At 43.7% G+C, this 17,352-nt stretch overlaps 1 protein-coding gene across 3 annotated transcripts in view; it reads right to left on the bottom strand.

The window, feature by feature from the left end:
* Positions 1-3,791: 3,791 nt before the first annotated feature.
* The window catches only part of LOC110537154 (netrin receptor UNC5C), a 263,198-nt gene continuing 249,637 nt past the window's right edge, over positions 3,792-17,352 (bottom strand). For all 3 annotated transcript variants that reach the window (XM_036937158.1, XM_036937160.1, XM_036937159.1), the window contains 5 exons: positions 9,099-9,332; positions 7,943-8,092; positions 7,701-7,865; positions 4,719-4,897; positions 3,792-4,201 (listed from right to left, as the gene is read on the bottom strand). In XM_036937158.1, the coding sequence (XP_036793053.1) occupies positions 4,042-4,201; positions 4,719-4,897; positions 7,701-7,865; positions 7,943-8,092; positions 9,099-9,332 (888 nt within the window). In that variant the 3' untranslated portion in view covers positions 3,792-4,041. The remainder of the gene's footprint in view (positions 4,202-4,718; positions 4,898-7,700; positions 7,866-7,942; positions 8,093-9,098; positions 9,333-17,352) is intronic.

The raw sequence follows: 17,352 nt of genomic DNA, 5'->3' as shown, positions 1-17,352 counted from the left end.
TATCATCTCCTTTTTAGAGGAATTAGATGATTTCTCTCTCTCTCTCTCACTCACTCTCTCTCTCTCTCTCTCTCACACACACACACACACACACACACACACACACACACACACACACACACACACACACACACACACACACACACACACACACACACACACACACACACACACACACACACACACACACACACACACACACACACACACACACACACACACACACACACACACACACACACACACACACACACACACACACACACACACACACACACACACCAAAAAAATAATAAATAAAAGAAAACAGCAGAAATATCCTACAGGAATAGGAAAATCAAGGAAATCCCACACCTTGGGTCAAAGGGAGCTGGGGTTAGGGGTATGGTAGAGCAGGGTTTCCCAAACTCGGACCTCAGAGGGTGCACTACACAGCTGATTCAAATCTCAACTAATCATCAAGGTTTGATTATTAAAATCAGCTGTGTAGTTAGGGGAAAAAACGAAACACGCACCTCTTGGGGTTGAGGACCGAGTGTTGGAAACACTGTGGTAGTTAGTGTTAGGGTTGAACCAAGATGTGGAAAAGGAGAGTCGGACTCTGCATTCAGTGTTGCATATAAATATAATTTATTATTAGTTTTAAAAATTATTTCTTACACTTTGTACAGGAACTTGACAGAGGAAATGCAAGCATTTGCAAGTAACATGAGAGTCAGAACAATAATTAGCTACGTTCTCACTATACAATATTACCCATGAAGCCTCAGGAGAACGATGGAATGCAACAGCTAGCACTTTTCAGTACCTACATTTTGTTTATAAAGAATGCAAAGTTTGCATAGACGGCTTTAGAAAAATTCCCAACTGTCAAGACAAAATGATTTGAACCAAAACGAATCAAATGACTGTCGTCAGTACTGCTGCTGTAAAGGAATGTTTTGTTGACAGTTATCTTCAATTATTTTACACATACACATATGCTATCATACAATCCTTATACTGAATTTCCCATTTCAAATATAAATAAATAGATAATGCATAACATTTCCCATTATTTCACCTATTTCTATTCCCCCTGCTCAACGTCAACAGCAACTGTCATTCAGTAACTTGGCACGAAACAATCAAATGACACCTATTTTGACCTGATGAAAGAGAACGCTAGTGTGGAATTGTACATAATATTATGTCAATTATTTGGTAAAAAGACAATCGTATCAGGCTGCATCTGTCCTAAGAAAAAATAGATTTGTCTATCAACAAATTACCCATCTTCCACCTTGGGAGACAGACTCGCATCTCTTCCACTACCCTGGTTCTGTCTCATATGAATGAGGTCATCATCAGAGGACCATACATGATGAGAGCAGATTGAGATTCTCCATTATACGGTTCCCACTAGATGACCAACCTGCAAAGTCAGTCAAAATTGTCTATATTGGAAACATTTATGAAAATAAACTAAGGTTAAGGTTAGGGTTAGGTATAAGGTTACCAGTGAGGTTAAGGTTAGGGCTAGGTTCAAAATCTGATTTTAAGAAGCTACATTTTAGAACTTCTGATTTTGTAACTTGGCCAGACAATGATGACCCTACTATGCTGACTGGCATGCAGTGAGCGATAACTACTGAACTTTGACCTTTGATTGACTGACCTCTCACTGACCTCTCAAACAGTTCCATCTATCAGCATCATTGGTTTTATGGGCTAATAAACCAACACTTGATAGCGCAATCTAAACCAAAATATATACTTTTCAAATTAAATAGGCAAATTGTAAATAATTGAAGAATAGAAAGTAACAAAAAATAATTGTAAAACAATAATAATACACAACAGGAATGACAACAGTTAATATTAATGATGACAGTCTTACTAACACTGTAAAAGGTTTGAGTTTTCAATGTTCTGCTTATGTACAGGTTGTTCTACTGGCTTATTTCAGTGACTGTACAGTAGGCGTCATTAACAAGAGAATCCACCAGGGGGCACGTTGACACAATGAAAAGAAAGGGAACACAAGAGAACTCCAAGGCTATGTTTACACGGGCAGCTAAATTCTGATATTGTTTTACTAATTTGTCTTTTGACCAATCAGATCAGCTCTGAAAAAGATCTGCTGTGAAAAGATCTGATTGGTCAAAAGATGGCTGTGTGTAAACGCAGCCTAAAGTAATCAATATTAGACTGCATAAAATACAGGAGACATATTTGTGTATAAATAGATGTGTTAAATACAGACGTATATAGTCACCGAAACAAGTTCTTTCATTAGAAATGTTGACGAGTCCTTAAACAGTATTGTTGGTTCCAGGAGTTACCATGAGGATCCATAGGGCAGTTGAAGTGGGAGGGGCCTTCCCCACTCCCTCTGGCCACACCCCTTCCCATGTTCCTCTGCTCTGAGCCAGTCTGTCACCACAGAGAGACGTCCATGAGGTCATCCAATATATGGACAGAACTATCAAGCGTTTCCTAGGAAACTGTATCACGGTAAAGAAAACTGTACCAGAGAGAGTACAGACAAGGCTCACTAACATCCTAGTTCAATATATTGAAAGTGGAGCGCGGCTATGCTAAGTATATTGAACAAGATATAAACGCAACATGTAAAGTGTTGGTCCCATTTCTCATGAGCTGAAATAAAAGATCCCAGAAATGTTCCATATGCACAAAAAGCTTATTTCGCTCTAAATTTTCTGCACAAATGTGTTTACATTCCTGTTAGTGAGCATTTCGCCTTTGAAAAGATAGTCCATTCACCTGACATGTGTAGCATATCAGGAAGCTGATTAAACAGCATGATCATTACACAGGTGCACCTTGTGCTGGGGACAATCAAAAGTCGCTCTAAAATGTACATGTATACCACATGTAACCACGCCAGTCCAGGACCTCCACTGCCAGCTTCTTCACCTGTGGGAGGGTCTGAGACACGCCACCTGGACAGCTGATGAAACTGTGAGTTTGCACAACCGAATAATTGTTGCACAAACGGTCAGAAACCGTCTCAGCGAAGCTCATCTGTGTGCTCGTCATCCTCATCAGGCCTTTGACCTGACTGCAGTTTGGCGTCGTAACAGGCTTCATTGGGAAAATGTGCATCTTCGATGGCCACTGGCACACTGTGCTCTTCAGGGTTGAATCCCAGTTTAAATTGTACCGGGCAGATGGCAGACAGCGTGTTTGGTGTTGTGTGGGTGAGCACTTTGCTGAAGTCAACATTGCGAACCGAGGTGGGGTTATGGTATGGCCAGGAATAAGCTACGTACACGAACACAATTGCATTTTATTGATGGCAATTTGAATGCACAGAGATACTGTGACGAGACCTGAGGCCCATTGTGGTGCCATTCATCCACCACCATCACCTTATGTTTCAGCATGATAATGCACGAGAATCTGTATTCCTGGAATTCCTGGAAGCTGAAAATGTTCCAGTTCTTCCATGGCCTGCATACTCACCAGACATGTCACCCATTGAGCATGTTCGGGATGCTCTGGATCGACATGTACGACAGCGTGTTCCAGTTCCCGCTAATATCCAGCCACTTTGCACAGGCATGGAAGTGGAGTGGGACAACATTCCACAGGCCACAATCAACAGCATGATCAACTCTATGTGAAGGAGATGTGTAGCGCGGCATGAGGCAAATGGTGGTCACACCAGATACTGACTGGTTTTCTGATCTACGCCCCTACCTTTTTTTAAAGTATCTGTGACCAACAGATGCATATCTGTATTCCCAGTCATGTGAAATCCATAGATTAGGGCCTAATGAGTTTATTTCAATTGACTGATTTCCTTATATGAACTGTAACTCACAAAACCTATGAAATTGTTGCATGTTGCGTTTATATTTTTGTTCAGTGTATGTTTGTGTGTGTGTCTCTATGGATGTGTGTTCTCTGATGGAAGAGAGGTCTTGCCCTGCCTGTCCTGTATTTCTGCCTGTCCTGTGTTCCTCTCTCTCTTCTTTTCTCTGTGACTCATCTCTTACTCCTCCCTGGAACTTCCTGTTCTTTGAAGGACGGGTGTCAGTGGTCTGTTGCCATGAGCACAAGGTTCTCATGGCGACCCATCTCCTCCAGCACGGCAGCCAGGCGGCCGAGGTTCCCGTCTGGGAAGTGTTGGGCCTCCCAAAGGTCCAGAATCACCCCCGTAGGACTGGATTTAGTGGAAAAGTAATTCAAATACCTGATATATATATATATATATATATATATATATATATATATATATATAGAGAGAGAGAGAGAGAGACAGAGAGACAGCGAGAGAGAGACAGAGAGAGCGAGAGAGAGACAGAGAGAGCGAGAGAGAGAAAGACAGACAGAGAGAGAGGCAGAGAGGTAGAGAGACGGAGAGAGAGGTTATATGGAGTTTGCATGAACAAAAACAAGTTTAAAAGCGGACAGTCAAACATTAAATGGTCAGAACTACTTTCATCCAGCTCTGAGCTCTCTGAAAGGTAGGGAGAGGTGGAGTAAGGGTGTGGGTGAGAAAGGGGATAAGAGGTGAGGGAGGGGGAACGATGGAGGGTAAAGTCATCCCTCCTGCTGCTAGTTTATCTCCTACTGCTGTCTGTGATAAGGGAGCCCCTGCTGTTTATACACACACACACACACACACACACACACACACACACACACACACACACACACACACACACACACACACACACACACATCATACGGTCCCATCCCATCCTCACCTGTCCAGGTTCAGTTTGTGTGCCAGCATCCTCCAGTCGTTTCCTCGGTTCTGTGGGGCGTCCAGGCTGCCACAGAGCTTCTGTCTGATGGAGAGGGGAATGCGGAAGGCATTGGGCCCCACCAGGGTTGTGATGTTACTGGCTGGGTCCAGCAGAGACGTGTCGATACTCTGGGTGTCCTGGAGATGGAGATGGAGGAGAGAGATTGATGTCAGTACAGGATACAACTATTTGATTTGATTGAAATGATTATTTGGGAGAAGATTGTTAGAGCTAGTGTTACAAGTTCTCATTCGAATTAGCGCATGTATTCATAACATTATTCCAGTCAGATAGTAGTAAGGTCTAGACACGCTCAGAGAGAACAGGAGCTACGCCTGGCCTCTAGTCAGACAGTAAGGTCTAGACACGCTCAGAGAGAACAGGAGCTATGCCTGGCCTCTAGTCAGATAGTAAGGTCTGGACACGCTCAGAGAGAACAGGAGCTACGCCTGGCCTCTAGTCAGATAGTAAGGTCTGGACACGCTCAGAGAGAACAGGAGCTACGCCTGGCCTCTAGTCAGATAGTAAGGTCTGGACACGCTCAGAGAGAACAGGAGCTACGCCTGGCCTCTAGTCAGATAGTAAGGTCTGGACACGCTCAGAGAGAACAGGAGCTACGCCTGGCCTCTAGTCAGATAGTAAGGTCTGGACACGCTCAGAGAGAACAGGAGCTACGCCTGGCCTCTAGTCAGATAGTAAGGTCTGGACACGCTCAGAGAGAACAGGAGCTACGCCTGGCCTCTAGTCAGATAGTAAGGTCTGGACACGCTCAGAGAGAACAGGAGCTACGCCTGGCCTCTAGTCAGATAGTAAGGTCTGGACACGCTCAGAGAGAACAGGAGCTACGCCTGGCCTCTAGTCAGATAGTAAGGTCTGGACACGCTCAGAGAGAACACGGGCTACAGTAAGACCAGGGCTAGAGCAAAGCACTCTATCCACTGTGCCCTGTACAATCTCTGTTTCAATTATCTCTTACTCAACCATTCTCCTTGTGAGGGGGTTGTCAGAGTGCGATTGGAGTGATTACTCCCTTAGAGCTGTGCTCTGTGTGGAGCTACGAAAAATAAAATAAGTCATAAAAGACAAGCTTTCACAGAAAGGGCAGCGAGTGCAGCAGGCTCAAGGCTCACTGTCTGAGTAAAATAGTTCACTGACAGAAGACTAAACTCTCACTCAACCCCTGACAACCAGGAGGGACAAAGACATGGAAAAAGACAGGAATATACAATATAACAGCAGCCTCAACTCAAGTTAGCAGTAAGCCAGTTAGACTAAATCAAGTTAGTCTGATTTGTCTGAGCATGCATGCATGCATGATTCAGCAAATACTGTGCCTTCGGGAAGTATTCACATCCCTTGACTTTTTCCATATTTCGTTGTGTTACAGCCTGAATTGAAATGAATTAAATGTAGATGTTGTGTCACCGGCCTACACACAATACCCCATAATGTCAAAGTGGAATTATGCTTCTACAATGTTACAAATTAATAAAAAATGAAAAGCTGAAATGTCTTGAGTCAATAAGTATTCAACCCCTTGGTTATGGCAAGCCTAAATAAGTTCAGGATAAAAAAAAATTGCTTAACAAGTCACACAATGAGTTGCATGGACTCACTCTGTGAGCAATAATAGTGTTTAACATGAATTCTGAATGACTACCTCATCTCTGTACCCCAGGCATACAATTATCTGTAAGGTCCCTCAGTCGAGCAGTCAATTTCAAACACAGATTCAACCACAAAGACTAAGAAGGTGTCCCAATGCCTCACAAAGAAGGACAGCTATTGGTACTGTAGATGGGTAAGCATTGTAAAGTTATTAAGCATTGTATAGTTATTCATTACACTTTGGAAGGTGTATCAATACACCCAGTAACTATAAAGATACAGGCGTCCTCCCTAACTCAGTTGCCAGAGAGGAAGAAAACCACTCAGGGATTTCACCATGAGGCCAATGGTGACTTTAAAACAGTTACAGAGTTTAATGGCTGTGATAGGAGATAACTGAGGATGGATCAACTACATTGTAGTTACTCCACAATACTAACCTAAATGACAGAGTAAAAAGAAGGAAGCCTGTACAGAATAAAAATATTCCAAAATATGTATCCTATTTGCACTTAAGTAATTCTGCAAAGAACGTGGCATAGAAATGACTTCATGTCCTGAATACAAAGTGTAATGTTTGGGGCAAATCCAACAACATCACTGAATACCACTCTTCATATTTTGAAGCATGGTGGTGGCTGCATCATGTTATGGGTATGCTTGTCAACGGCAAGGACTAGGGAGGTTTTTTTAGGTAAAAAGAAAAGGTATACAGCTAAGCAAAGGCAAAATCCTAGAAGAAAACCTAGTTCAGTCTGGTATCCAACAGACACTGGGAGACAATTTCACCTTTCAACATAAACACAAAGCCAACTTTACACTGGAGTTGCTTACCAAGATGACATTGAATGTTCCTGAGTGGCCTAGTTACAGACTTAAATCGGCTTGAAATTCTATGGCAAGACTTGGCTGTCTAGCAATGATCAACAACCAACTTGACAGAGTTTGAAGAATGTTTTAAAGAATAATGTTCAAATATTGTACAATCCAGGTGTACAAAGCTCTTAGAGACTTACCCAGACAGACTCACAGCTGTAATCGCTGCTAAACGTGAGTCTAACGTGAGTCTAACATGTTTTGACTCAGGGGGTTGAATACATATCTAACCAAGATATACTTGTGTTTAATTTGTATTTTTTTAATATTTTTTTTTTTACAATGTTAGAATTTTTCTTCCACTTCAACATTACAGAGTATTTTGTGTAGATCGCTGACAAAAAAATGGCAATTAAATCAATTTGAATCCCACCTTCTAACCCAGGTCTGACATACTTCATTAGATCACTATATGTACAGTATGTACTGTATCTGGATACAGTACTATTTCCATACCTCTGAGAGGGTAGTGTCGAGCTGGAAGATCTGTCCCTCCCCCTCCACCTGTCGAACACACAGCTTACAGGCCAGGTTGACGGTGCTGGGACAGAACCTCTCCAGAGTGAAAGTACAGTGGAGGTTCCTCTGGGACCCAGACCACACCTGCTGGAATGACAACTCCTGGGGAGAGAAGGGGGTGGGGGTTATACTAGCACCAAGGGTGTTTGTGTGTGTCTTTACATTCCGTGTGTGTGTACCTGGTACTTGGCTAGTAGCTTGCTTTTCCACAGTGTGTGTGGGACATCGTGGATGGACAGTCGCAGGTTGTGGGTGCTGTCCTTGAAGTTGAGTGTCTTTGGTTCGTCCAGGAGTTTCCCTCCCATCTGTTTCTCCATCTGCAAAACCTCCTACAGGCACACAGAGACAGACACACAGAGACCGATACACAGAGACAGACACAGAGAGACAGACACACAGAGACAGACACACAGCGACAGAAACACAGAGACAGACACACAGCGACAGAAACACAGCGACAGAAACACAGCGACAGAAACACAGAGACAGAAACACAGAGACAGACACACAGCGACAGAAACACAGCGTCAAACACACAGCGACAGATACACAGCGACAGACACACCGCGACCAACACACATCAACAGACACACAGAGACAGACACACAGAGACAGACACACAGAGACAGACACACAGTGAAAGACAAGTTTAGATTTGACTGTGGAATGAATCACACAATCACCATATACTCATTTATCGGAATTCTGTGTTGTAACTTCCTATAAAATGTGTTTGCTTTTCAAATCAGGCTTTGAATATAATTTCAGCAGGCATTATGTACTTACCAACCATGTGATAACCCATCTATAAACATACACAACATGTGACATTCACATCTACATTCAACATGATCATTCTTAATCTCACTACTCATTCCCAAACATAATAACTGGGTCCTATTCTCCTCCTTAAAAAATAGTAATGAGACCTTGTCTTTCTTCACTGAAGGTGGAAGGAGGTGATGGGGGGAGGACAACGGGGGAGGAGGAGATAGAATAAATATCAAATATGGCTCATATTTGCAAGGGCACGGCACCATTTCTCTAGGAGCAGCTTGGCCTTGGAGATTATATTCAAATGCATGTGCTCATCTTCCCTTGTTACAGCACACAAACACAGCCCCCACTGCTTACCTGCCTACCTGCCTCCCACACTGCATCTGCTGGCTACTCTCTCTCACACACTCACTCACTCACTCACTCACTCACTCACTCACTCACTCACTCACTCACTCACACACACACACACACACACACACACACACACACACACACACACACACACACACACACACACACACACACACACACACACACACACACACACACACTTACTTTGAATGAGTCCTGTGTGTCATCCAGGCAGTAAACTCTAATGTGGTACTCAAGGGCGGGGCAGGTGACGGGGCCGAAGATGGCCAGTTTCAGTCTCTTGGTGGTGGCCGCGCTGCAGGACTGGCCTACCAGGCAGTATGTCCCTAGGGTCTCTGTCAGGATGTGACATGCCTCCTCATCCATCTGGATGTAACAGGGAGTGGTGAAGTTCTCCTCTCCTACCACCACCACCTCCTAGAGAGAGAGAGGGGGGGGGGGGGGTGAGAGAGTGTGTGTGTGTGTGTATCTGCATATAAGTGCCTGCCTACATACGTGTTTAAACATATAATGTCTGTAACAATAGACCAACATGTATGAGGTAATAGCATAATGTCCCTCTCCTTGTGACAGTGCTCCATTGATCATGTCAGAGCATATTCCTGTTTCATTACTGGTGTCTGGGTCTAACTGAGTCTTATCCTGACGCTCCTATGAGCAGCACACCCCCCTGGCATCCATTCAGCCCATTATGAGACGGATAGACAGAAGAGGAATGACAGTATTTCATAGTGTGTGTGTGTGTGTGTGGGTAGATGTGGGTGTGTGTGACAGTATTTTCTATTGAGCCAGGCTGTTTAACACAGTATTATAGCTGGTCATTAGCCTCTGGTCCTGGGGTTCGGTATGAGTGTTCCACAATGGGGGGATAACTATAATATAGAGTAGAAAACTGGGCTAAACTGGGCCTCACACACACACACACACACACACACACACACACACACACACACACACACACACACACACACACACACACACACACACACACACACACACACACACACACACACACACACACACACACACACACTTATAGTGTTTACAGTATATACTGTTGTTTATTCTCCACACAGTCGATCCTAATAGACCTACTACTATACATACCATTTTCTTTTCCAAATGATATGCTGTTTATACACACCACATATTTATATTCTGGACTCTACTCTGGATTGTAGCTAAAACTGCCGAGTGTAGAGAGTATAGGGATATTGTTATCCACGTCGGCATCAACGATGTTAAGATGAAACAGTCAGAGGTCACCAAGCGCAACATAGCTTCAGCGTATAAATCAGGGTTAGGGTTCGGGATACCATCAATCACCACATTCTTTTGAAGAGATTGGAAACGCGAATTAGTCTAAACGGACAAGTTCTGGCCTGGTTTAGATCTTATCAGTCGGAAAGATATCAGTTTGTCTCTGTGAATGGTTTGTCCTCTGACAAATCAACTGTAAATTTCAGTGTTCCTCAAGGTTCCGTTTTAGGACAAATTTTGTTTTCACTATATATTTTACCTCTTGGGGAAGTCATTCGAAAAAATAAGGTTAACTTTCACTGCTATGCGGATGACACACAGCTGTACATTTCAATAAAACATGGTGAAGCCCCAAAATTGCCCTCGCTGGAAGCCTGTGTTTCAGACATAAGGAAGTGGATGGCTGCAAACTTCCTACTTTTAAACTCAGACAAAACAGAGATGCTTGTTATAGGTCCCAAGAAACAAAGAGATCTTCTGTTGAATCTGACAATTAATCTTGATGGTTGTACAGTCGTCTCAAATAAAACTGTGAAGGACCTCGGCGTTACTCTGGACCCTGATCTCTCTTTTGACGAACATATCAAGATTGTTTCAAGGACAGCTTTTTTCCATCTGCGTAACATTGCAAAGATGTGAATTTAAGTATGCTCTCTCTAATTCTCTATTTCTCTCTTTCTTTCTTTCTCTCTCTCGGGGGACCTGAGCCCTAGGACTACCTGGCATGATGACTCCTTGCTGTCCCCAGTCCACCTGGCCGTGCTGCTGCTCCAGTTTCAACTGTTCTGCCTGCAGCTATGGAACCCTGACCTGTTCACCGGACGTGCTACCTGTCCCAGACCTGCTGTTTTCAACTCTCTAGAGACAGCAGGAGCGGTAGAGATACTGTCACGATTGTTTAATGAATAAATGGACCAAGGCGCAGCGTGCGTAGAGTTCCAAATGTTTATTAAATGAAACTCACAAAAACAATACAGAGTAACGAAACGTGACGCAAATGAGGTGCTCACAGGCACTACACAAAAACAAGATCCCAGAAAAACCCAGGGGGAAAAGGCTGCCTAAATATGATCCCCAATCAGAGATAACGATAAACAGCTGCCTCTGATTGGGAACCATACCAGGCCAACATAGAAATAAAACAACTAGAGTACCCACCCTAGTCACACCCCGACCTAACCAACAATAAAATAATAAAAGGCTCTCTATGGTCAGGGCGTGACAGATACTCTCAATGATCGGATATGAAAAGCCAACTTACATTTACTCCTGAGGTGCTGACCTGTTGCACCCTCAACAACTACTGTGATTATTATTATTTGACCATGCTGGTCATTTATGAACATTTGAACATCTTGGCCATGTTCTGTTATAATCTCCACCCGGCACAGCCAGAAGAGGACTGGCCACCCCTCATAGCCTGGTTCCTCTCTAGGTTTCTTCCTAGGTTTTGGCCTTTCTAGGGAGTTTTTCCTAGCCACCTGCATTGCTTGCTGTTTGGGGTTTTAGGCTGGGTTTCTGTACAGCACATTGAGATATCAGCTGATGTAAGAAGGGCTATATAAATACATTTGATTTGATTCATTTGCTTGTTAATTTGACTTGTTGTGTCATTTCTTGATTCCTAGTTTAGAAGTAGATTATTTGTGTATTTGCATTGCATTTCATTTACATTTTTATTTTTTTACCCTCTTTTTCTCCCCAATTTCATAGTATCCAATTGTTAGTAGCTACTATCCGGTCTCATCGCTACAACTCCCATACGGGCTCGGGAGAGACGAAGGTCGAAAGTCATGCGTCCTCCGATACACAACCCAACCAAGCCGCACTGCTTCTTAACACAGCGCGCATCCAACCCGGAAGCCAGCCGCACCAATGTGTCGGAGGAAACACCGTGCAGCTGGCGACCTTGGTTAGCTTGCACTGCGCCCGGGTGCCACAGGAGTCGCTGGTGCGCGATGAGACAAGGATATCCCTACCGGCCAAACCCCCCCTAACCCGGACGACACCAGGCCAATTGTGCGTCGCCCCACAGACCTCCCGGTCGCAGCCAGTTGCGACAGAGCCTGGACGCGAACCCAGAGTCTCTGGTGGCACAGCACCCTGCCCACTGCGCCACCCGGGAGGCGTTTGATAGACATTCTGCTGCCCTGTTGGAGCTAGTAACATCAACATTTAGCTGCATCTGCTGTAACACCTGCAAACCTGTGTACGCGACCAATACATGTTGATTTGATTTTGATTTGGCACACACACACATGTAAACACACACACACAGGCACAGGGAAGTGATTTATTTACTCAATTCATCACTGCCAACGTTCTACACTCCAGAAACACACATATTCCATCATCAATCATGATGCGGTGACAGTGACGTGTGCAGAAAGACTCAATGAGGAGAGACTTACTGAGGCAGAGAGACCACCTGTTACTCATAACTCTCTGCTATCTTCATCCACACACACACAGATACACACGCAAACACACACACACACACATACAAAAACACACACACACACACACACACACACACACACACACACACACACACACACGCACACACACACACACACACACACACACACACACACACATATACAAACACACACATACAAACACACACACACATACAAACACACACACACACACACACACACACACACATACACACACACACATATACAAACACACACATACAAACACACACACACATACAAACACAAATATACACTTGCACGGTAATATATTACACTACACTTCGAACATCTCATTCCAAAATCATGGGCATTAATATGTATTTGGTCCCCCCTTTGCTGCTATAACTGCCTCCACTCTTCAGGGAAAACTTTCCACTAGATGTTGGAACATTGCTTCGGGAACTTGCTCCCATTCAGCCACAAAAGCATTCGTGAGGTTGGGCACTGATGTTGGACGATTAGGCCTGGCTCGCAGTTGGCGTTCCAATTCATCCCAAAGGTGTTTGATGGGGTTGAGGTCAGGGCTCTATGCAGGCCACTCAAGTTCTTCCACACCGATCTCGACAAACCATTCTGTATAGACCTCACTTTGTGCACAGGGGCCTTGTCATGCTGAAACAGGAAAGGGCCTTTCCCAAACTGTTGCCACAATGTTGGAAGCACAGAATCATCTAGAATGTCATTGTATGCTGTAATATTAAGATGTCCCTTCACTGGAACTAAGGGGCCTAGCCCGAACCATGAAAAACAGCCCCAGACCATTATTCCTCCTCCACCAAACTTTACAGTTGACACTATGCATTGGGGTAGGTAGCGTTCTCCTGGCATCCGCTAAACCCAGATTCATCTGTCAGACTGCAAGATGGTGAAGCGTGATTCATCACTCCAGAAAACGCATTTTCACTGATCCAGAGTCCAATGGAGGTGTGCTTTACACCTCTCCTGCCGACACTTGGCATTGCGCATGGTGATCTTAGGCTTTGGTGCGGCTGGTCGGCCATAGAAACCCATTTCATGAAGCTCCCGACAAACAGTTATTGTGCTGATGTTGTTGCTCCTAGACGTTTCCACTTCACAATAACAGCACTAACAGTTGACCGTGGTAGCTCTACCAGGGCACAAATTTGACGAACTGACTTGTTGGAAAGGTGGCATCCTATGACTGTGCCACGTTGAATGTCACTGAGCTCTTCAATAAAGCCATTCTACTGCCAATGTTGGTCTATGAAGATTGCATGGTTGTGTACCCGAATTTATACACCTGTCAGCAACGGGTGTGGCTGAAATAGCCGAATCCACTCATTTGAAGGGTTGTTCACATACTTTTGTATATATAGTGCATTTACCCAGATGCTGAATCTCTCACTATGACTGTCTATCTGTCTGTCTGTCTGACTGCCTGACTGTCTGACTACTTGACTGACGACTGCTTGCTGACCTGACTGTCTGTCTGACTGCCTGTTGGCCTGTCTGTCTGTCTGCCTGACTGCCTCTCTATGGCAAGAATTAGAAGAGATAGCTACCATTTTCTGTCATAGAAAACACAATATATCACCAGTCCTTTGTGTGTTGTTGGCCTCGGCTCAGTGGGAAGAAAAGCTCATATAAAGCAACTAGCCGTCACCTCAGGATATTACCATCCACACAGCTGACAGGCTGAGATATAGTCAATACTTATTTTTCTGTTTAAATGCTTTCACTCCAAAATCTTGTTTTATTGCCTGGCCAGAGCCAATCCATCAAAGTCATATACTGTACAGTAAGTAGCCCAAAATAAGACTGTATATTACAGATGTTTTTGTTTTTCTTGCAGCTCTGAAGGTTTATAAGTATCTTTATCAACAGAGCTGACAAAGAGAGTCCAAGGCACACCTAATAAAGTTTCTCTCAGGACAGGCAGTTCTTCTGTTTTTGATGCAGTAGAACGAACGACTAAAAAAGACTCAAGCCAGTCTCTCAGTACCACATCAAACCCACATCTCTCTCAGAGTCACTCACAGTCTCTCTCTCCCACACTGACTGCAGAGGGGTCAGGTGGTCAAAATATAGAGGGATCTAGTTTATCTTTCCAACACACAACCCTGAACCCTAAAATCCACTGCTTTCAAAAGTCTGAATCTAGAATTCTAAGAATCTAAGAAATAATACAGGAATCGAGTTTATCCTATCAATAGTGTTATATACAACCTTAAATTAAAATAAACCCCACTGCTTTCTATAGACGTGTATGACGGGATGTAGGAATCTAGGAAATAATACAGGAAGCTAGGAAACTAGCGTTCTTCTTCCAACACCCTTATACCTAACCCTTAACTCGTCTTCACCCCACTGCTTTCTGTAGGACTATATCTTAGTGAAACTCAGACAGAAACCCACAGACCTTGAGTGGTAGAGCAGGGCTGTATCAGCTCTGATGGGATGAGAGGCTAGAGGCTGTTGCTAAGCAGCTGAAGGATTATAGAGCCAGACCAGGGCTGTGTATGAGAGGATGGGAGTATCAGTGCATGAGTTGACAGGCCAGTGATGACCAGGCCAGATGCTCTGCTCTGAGCTAGCTCTGGAAGGAAACCCCTTCAGTGTTTTACATCAACACTCAAATCCATCCCTTCACATGTAAATACTACAGAACCCCAGTGACTAGTCTATCTGACAGTAAAATGAACAACCAGATGATTTCAGGACAATTTATAAAGAATAATTGATAGGTTATTTATTTTGTATAACAACTACTGACAATTATATTATATTTGACATATTAGAGTAGAATTCAGCACCCCAAGCTAAGGAAAAAGAAGGCATCTTTCATTTGCAGCACGACTCAACTGCAAGGGAAAGAATGAGTGTATAGGAGGGTCAAATTAAACTGAGAAAGTGTGAGTTTGTGTGTGTATCAGAGATATTACATGTACAGTGCATTCGGAAAGTATTCAGACCCCTTGACTTTTTTCACATTTTGTTATGTTACAGGCTTATTCTGGTAGGTGATCAAATACTTATGTCATGCAATAAAATGCTAATTAATTACTTAAAAATCATACAATGTGATTTTCTGGATTTTAGTTTTAGATTCCGTCTCTCACAGTTGAAGTGTACCTATGATAAAAATGACAGACCTCTACATGCTTTGTAAGTAGGAAAACCTGCAAAATCGGCAGTGTATGAAATATTTGTTCTCCCCACTGTAAGTATTCAAACCATTTACTCAGTAATTTGTTGAAGCACCTTTGGCAGAGATTACAGCCTCGAGTCTTCTTGGGTATGACACTACTAACTTGGCACACTTGAGTTTCTCCCATTCTTCTCTGCAGATCCTCTCAAGCTCTGTCAGGTTGGATGTGGAGCGTCACTTCACAGCTATTTCAGGTCTCTCCAGAGATGTTAGATGGGGTTCATGTCCGGGCTCTGACTGGACCGCTCAAGAACATTCAGAGACTTGTCCCAAAGCCACTCCGCGTTGTCCTGTTGGAAGGTGGAGCTTCATCCCAGTCTGAGGTCCTGAGTGCTCTGGAGCAGGTTTTCATCAAGGATCTCTCTGTACTTTGCTCAGTTCATCTTTCCCTCGATCCTGACTAGTCTCCCAGTCCCTGCCGCTGAAAAACATCCCCACAGCATGATGCCGCCACCACCATGCTTCACCGTAGGGATGGTGCCAGGTTTTCTCCAGATGTGACGCTTGGTGATGCTCCATTATGGTTTCATCAGACCAGATAATCTTATTCTCATGGTCCGAGAGTCCTTTGGGTGCCTTTTGGCAAACTCCAAATGGGCTGTCATGTGCCTTTTACTGAGGAGTGACTTCCATCTGGCCACTCTACCATAAAGGCCTTATTGGTGGAGTGCTGCAGAGATGGCTGTCCTTCTGAAAGGTTATCCTATGTCCACAGAGGATCTCTGGAGCTCTGTCAAATTGACCATCGGGTTCTTGGTCACCTCCCTGATCAAAGCCCTTCTCCCCTGATTGCTCAGTTTGGCCTGGCAGCCAGCTCTAGGAAAAGTCTTGGTGGTTCCAAACTTCTTCCATTTAAGAATTGATGTATTTATTTATGTATTTTTATTTCACCTTTATTTAACCAGGTAAGCTAGTTGAGAACAAGTTCTCATTTGCAACTGCGACCTGGCCAAGATAAAGCGTAGCAATTCGACACATACAACAACACAGAGTTACACATGGAATAAACAAAACATACAGTCAATAATACAGTAGAACAAAATAAAACAAAAAGTCTATATACAGTGAGTGCAAATGAGGTAAGATAAGGGAGTTAAGGAAATAAATAGGCCATGGTGGTGAAGTAATTACAATATAGCAATTAAACACTGGAATGGTAGATCGGCAGAAGATGAATGTGCAGGTAGAGATACTGGGGTGCAAAGGAGCAAAATAAATAAATAAATAAATAACAGTATGGGGATGAGGTAGGTAGATAGATGGGCTGTTTACAGATAGGCTAAGTACAGGTGCAGTGATCTGTAAACTGCTCTGACAGCTGGTGCTTAAAGCTAGTGAGGGAGATGTGAGTCTCCAGCTTCAGAGATTTTTGCAATTCGTTCCAGTCATGGGCAGCAGAGAACTGGAAGGAAAGACGACCAAAGGAGGACTTGGCTTTGGGGGTGACCAGTGAGATATTTGTTCTGTGGGTAGTGAATGGGGCTTTGGTGACAAAACGGATGGTACTGTGATAGACTGCATCCAGTTT

Source organism: Oncorhynchus mykiss, chromosome 12 (genome assembly GCF_013265735.2).
Source record: "Oncorhynchus mykiss isolate Arlee chromosome 12, USDA_OmykA_1.1, whole genome shotgun sequence".
In the NCBI taxonomy this organism is placed as follows: Eukaryota; Metazoa; Chordata; class Actinopteri; order Salmoniformes; family Salmonidae; genus Oncorhynchus; species Oncorhynchus mykiss.
The sequence above is the reverse complement of the archived record's forward strand: the minus strand, read 5'-3'. Positions and strand labels throughout refer to the sequence as shown.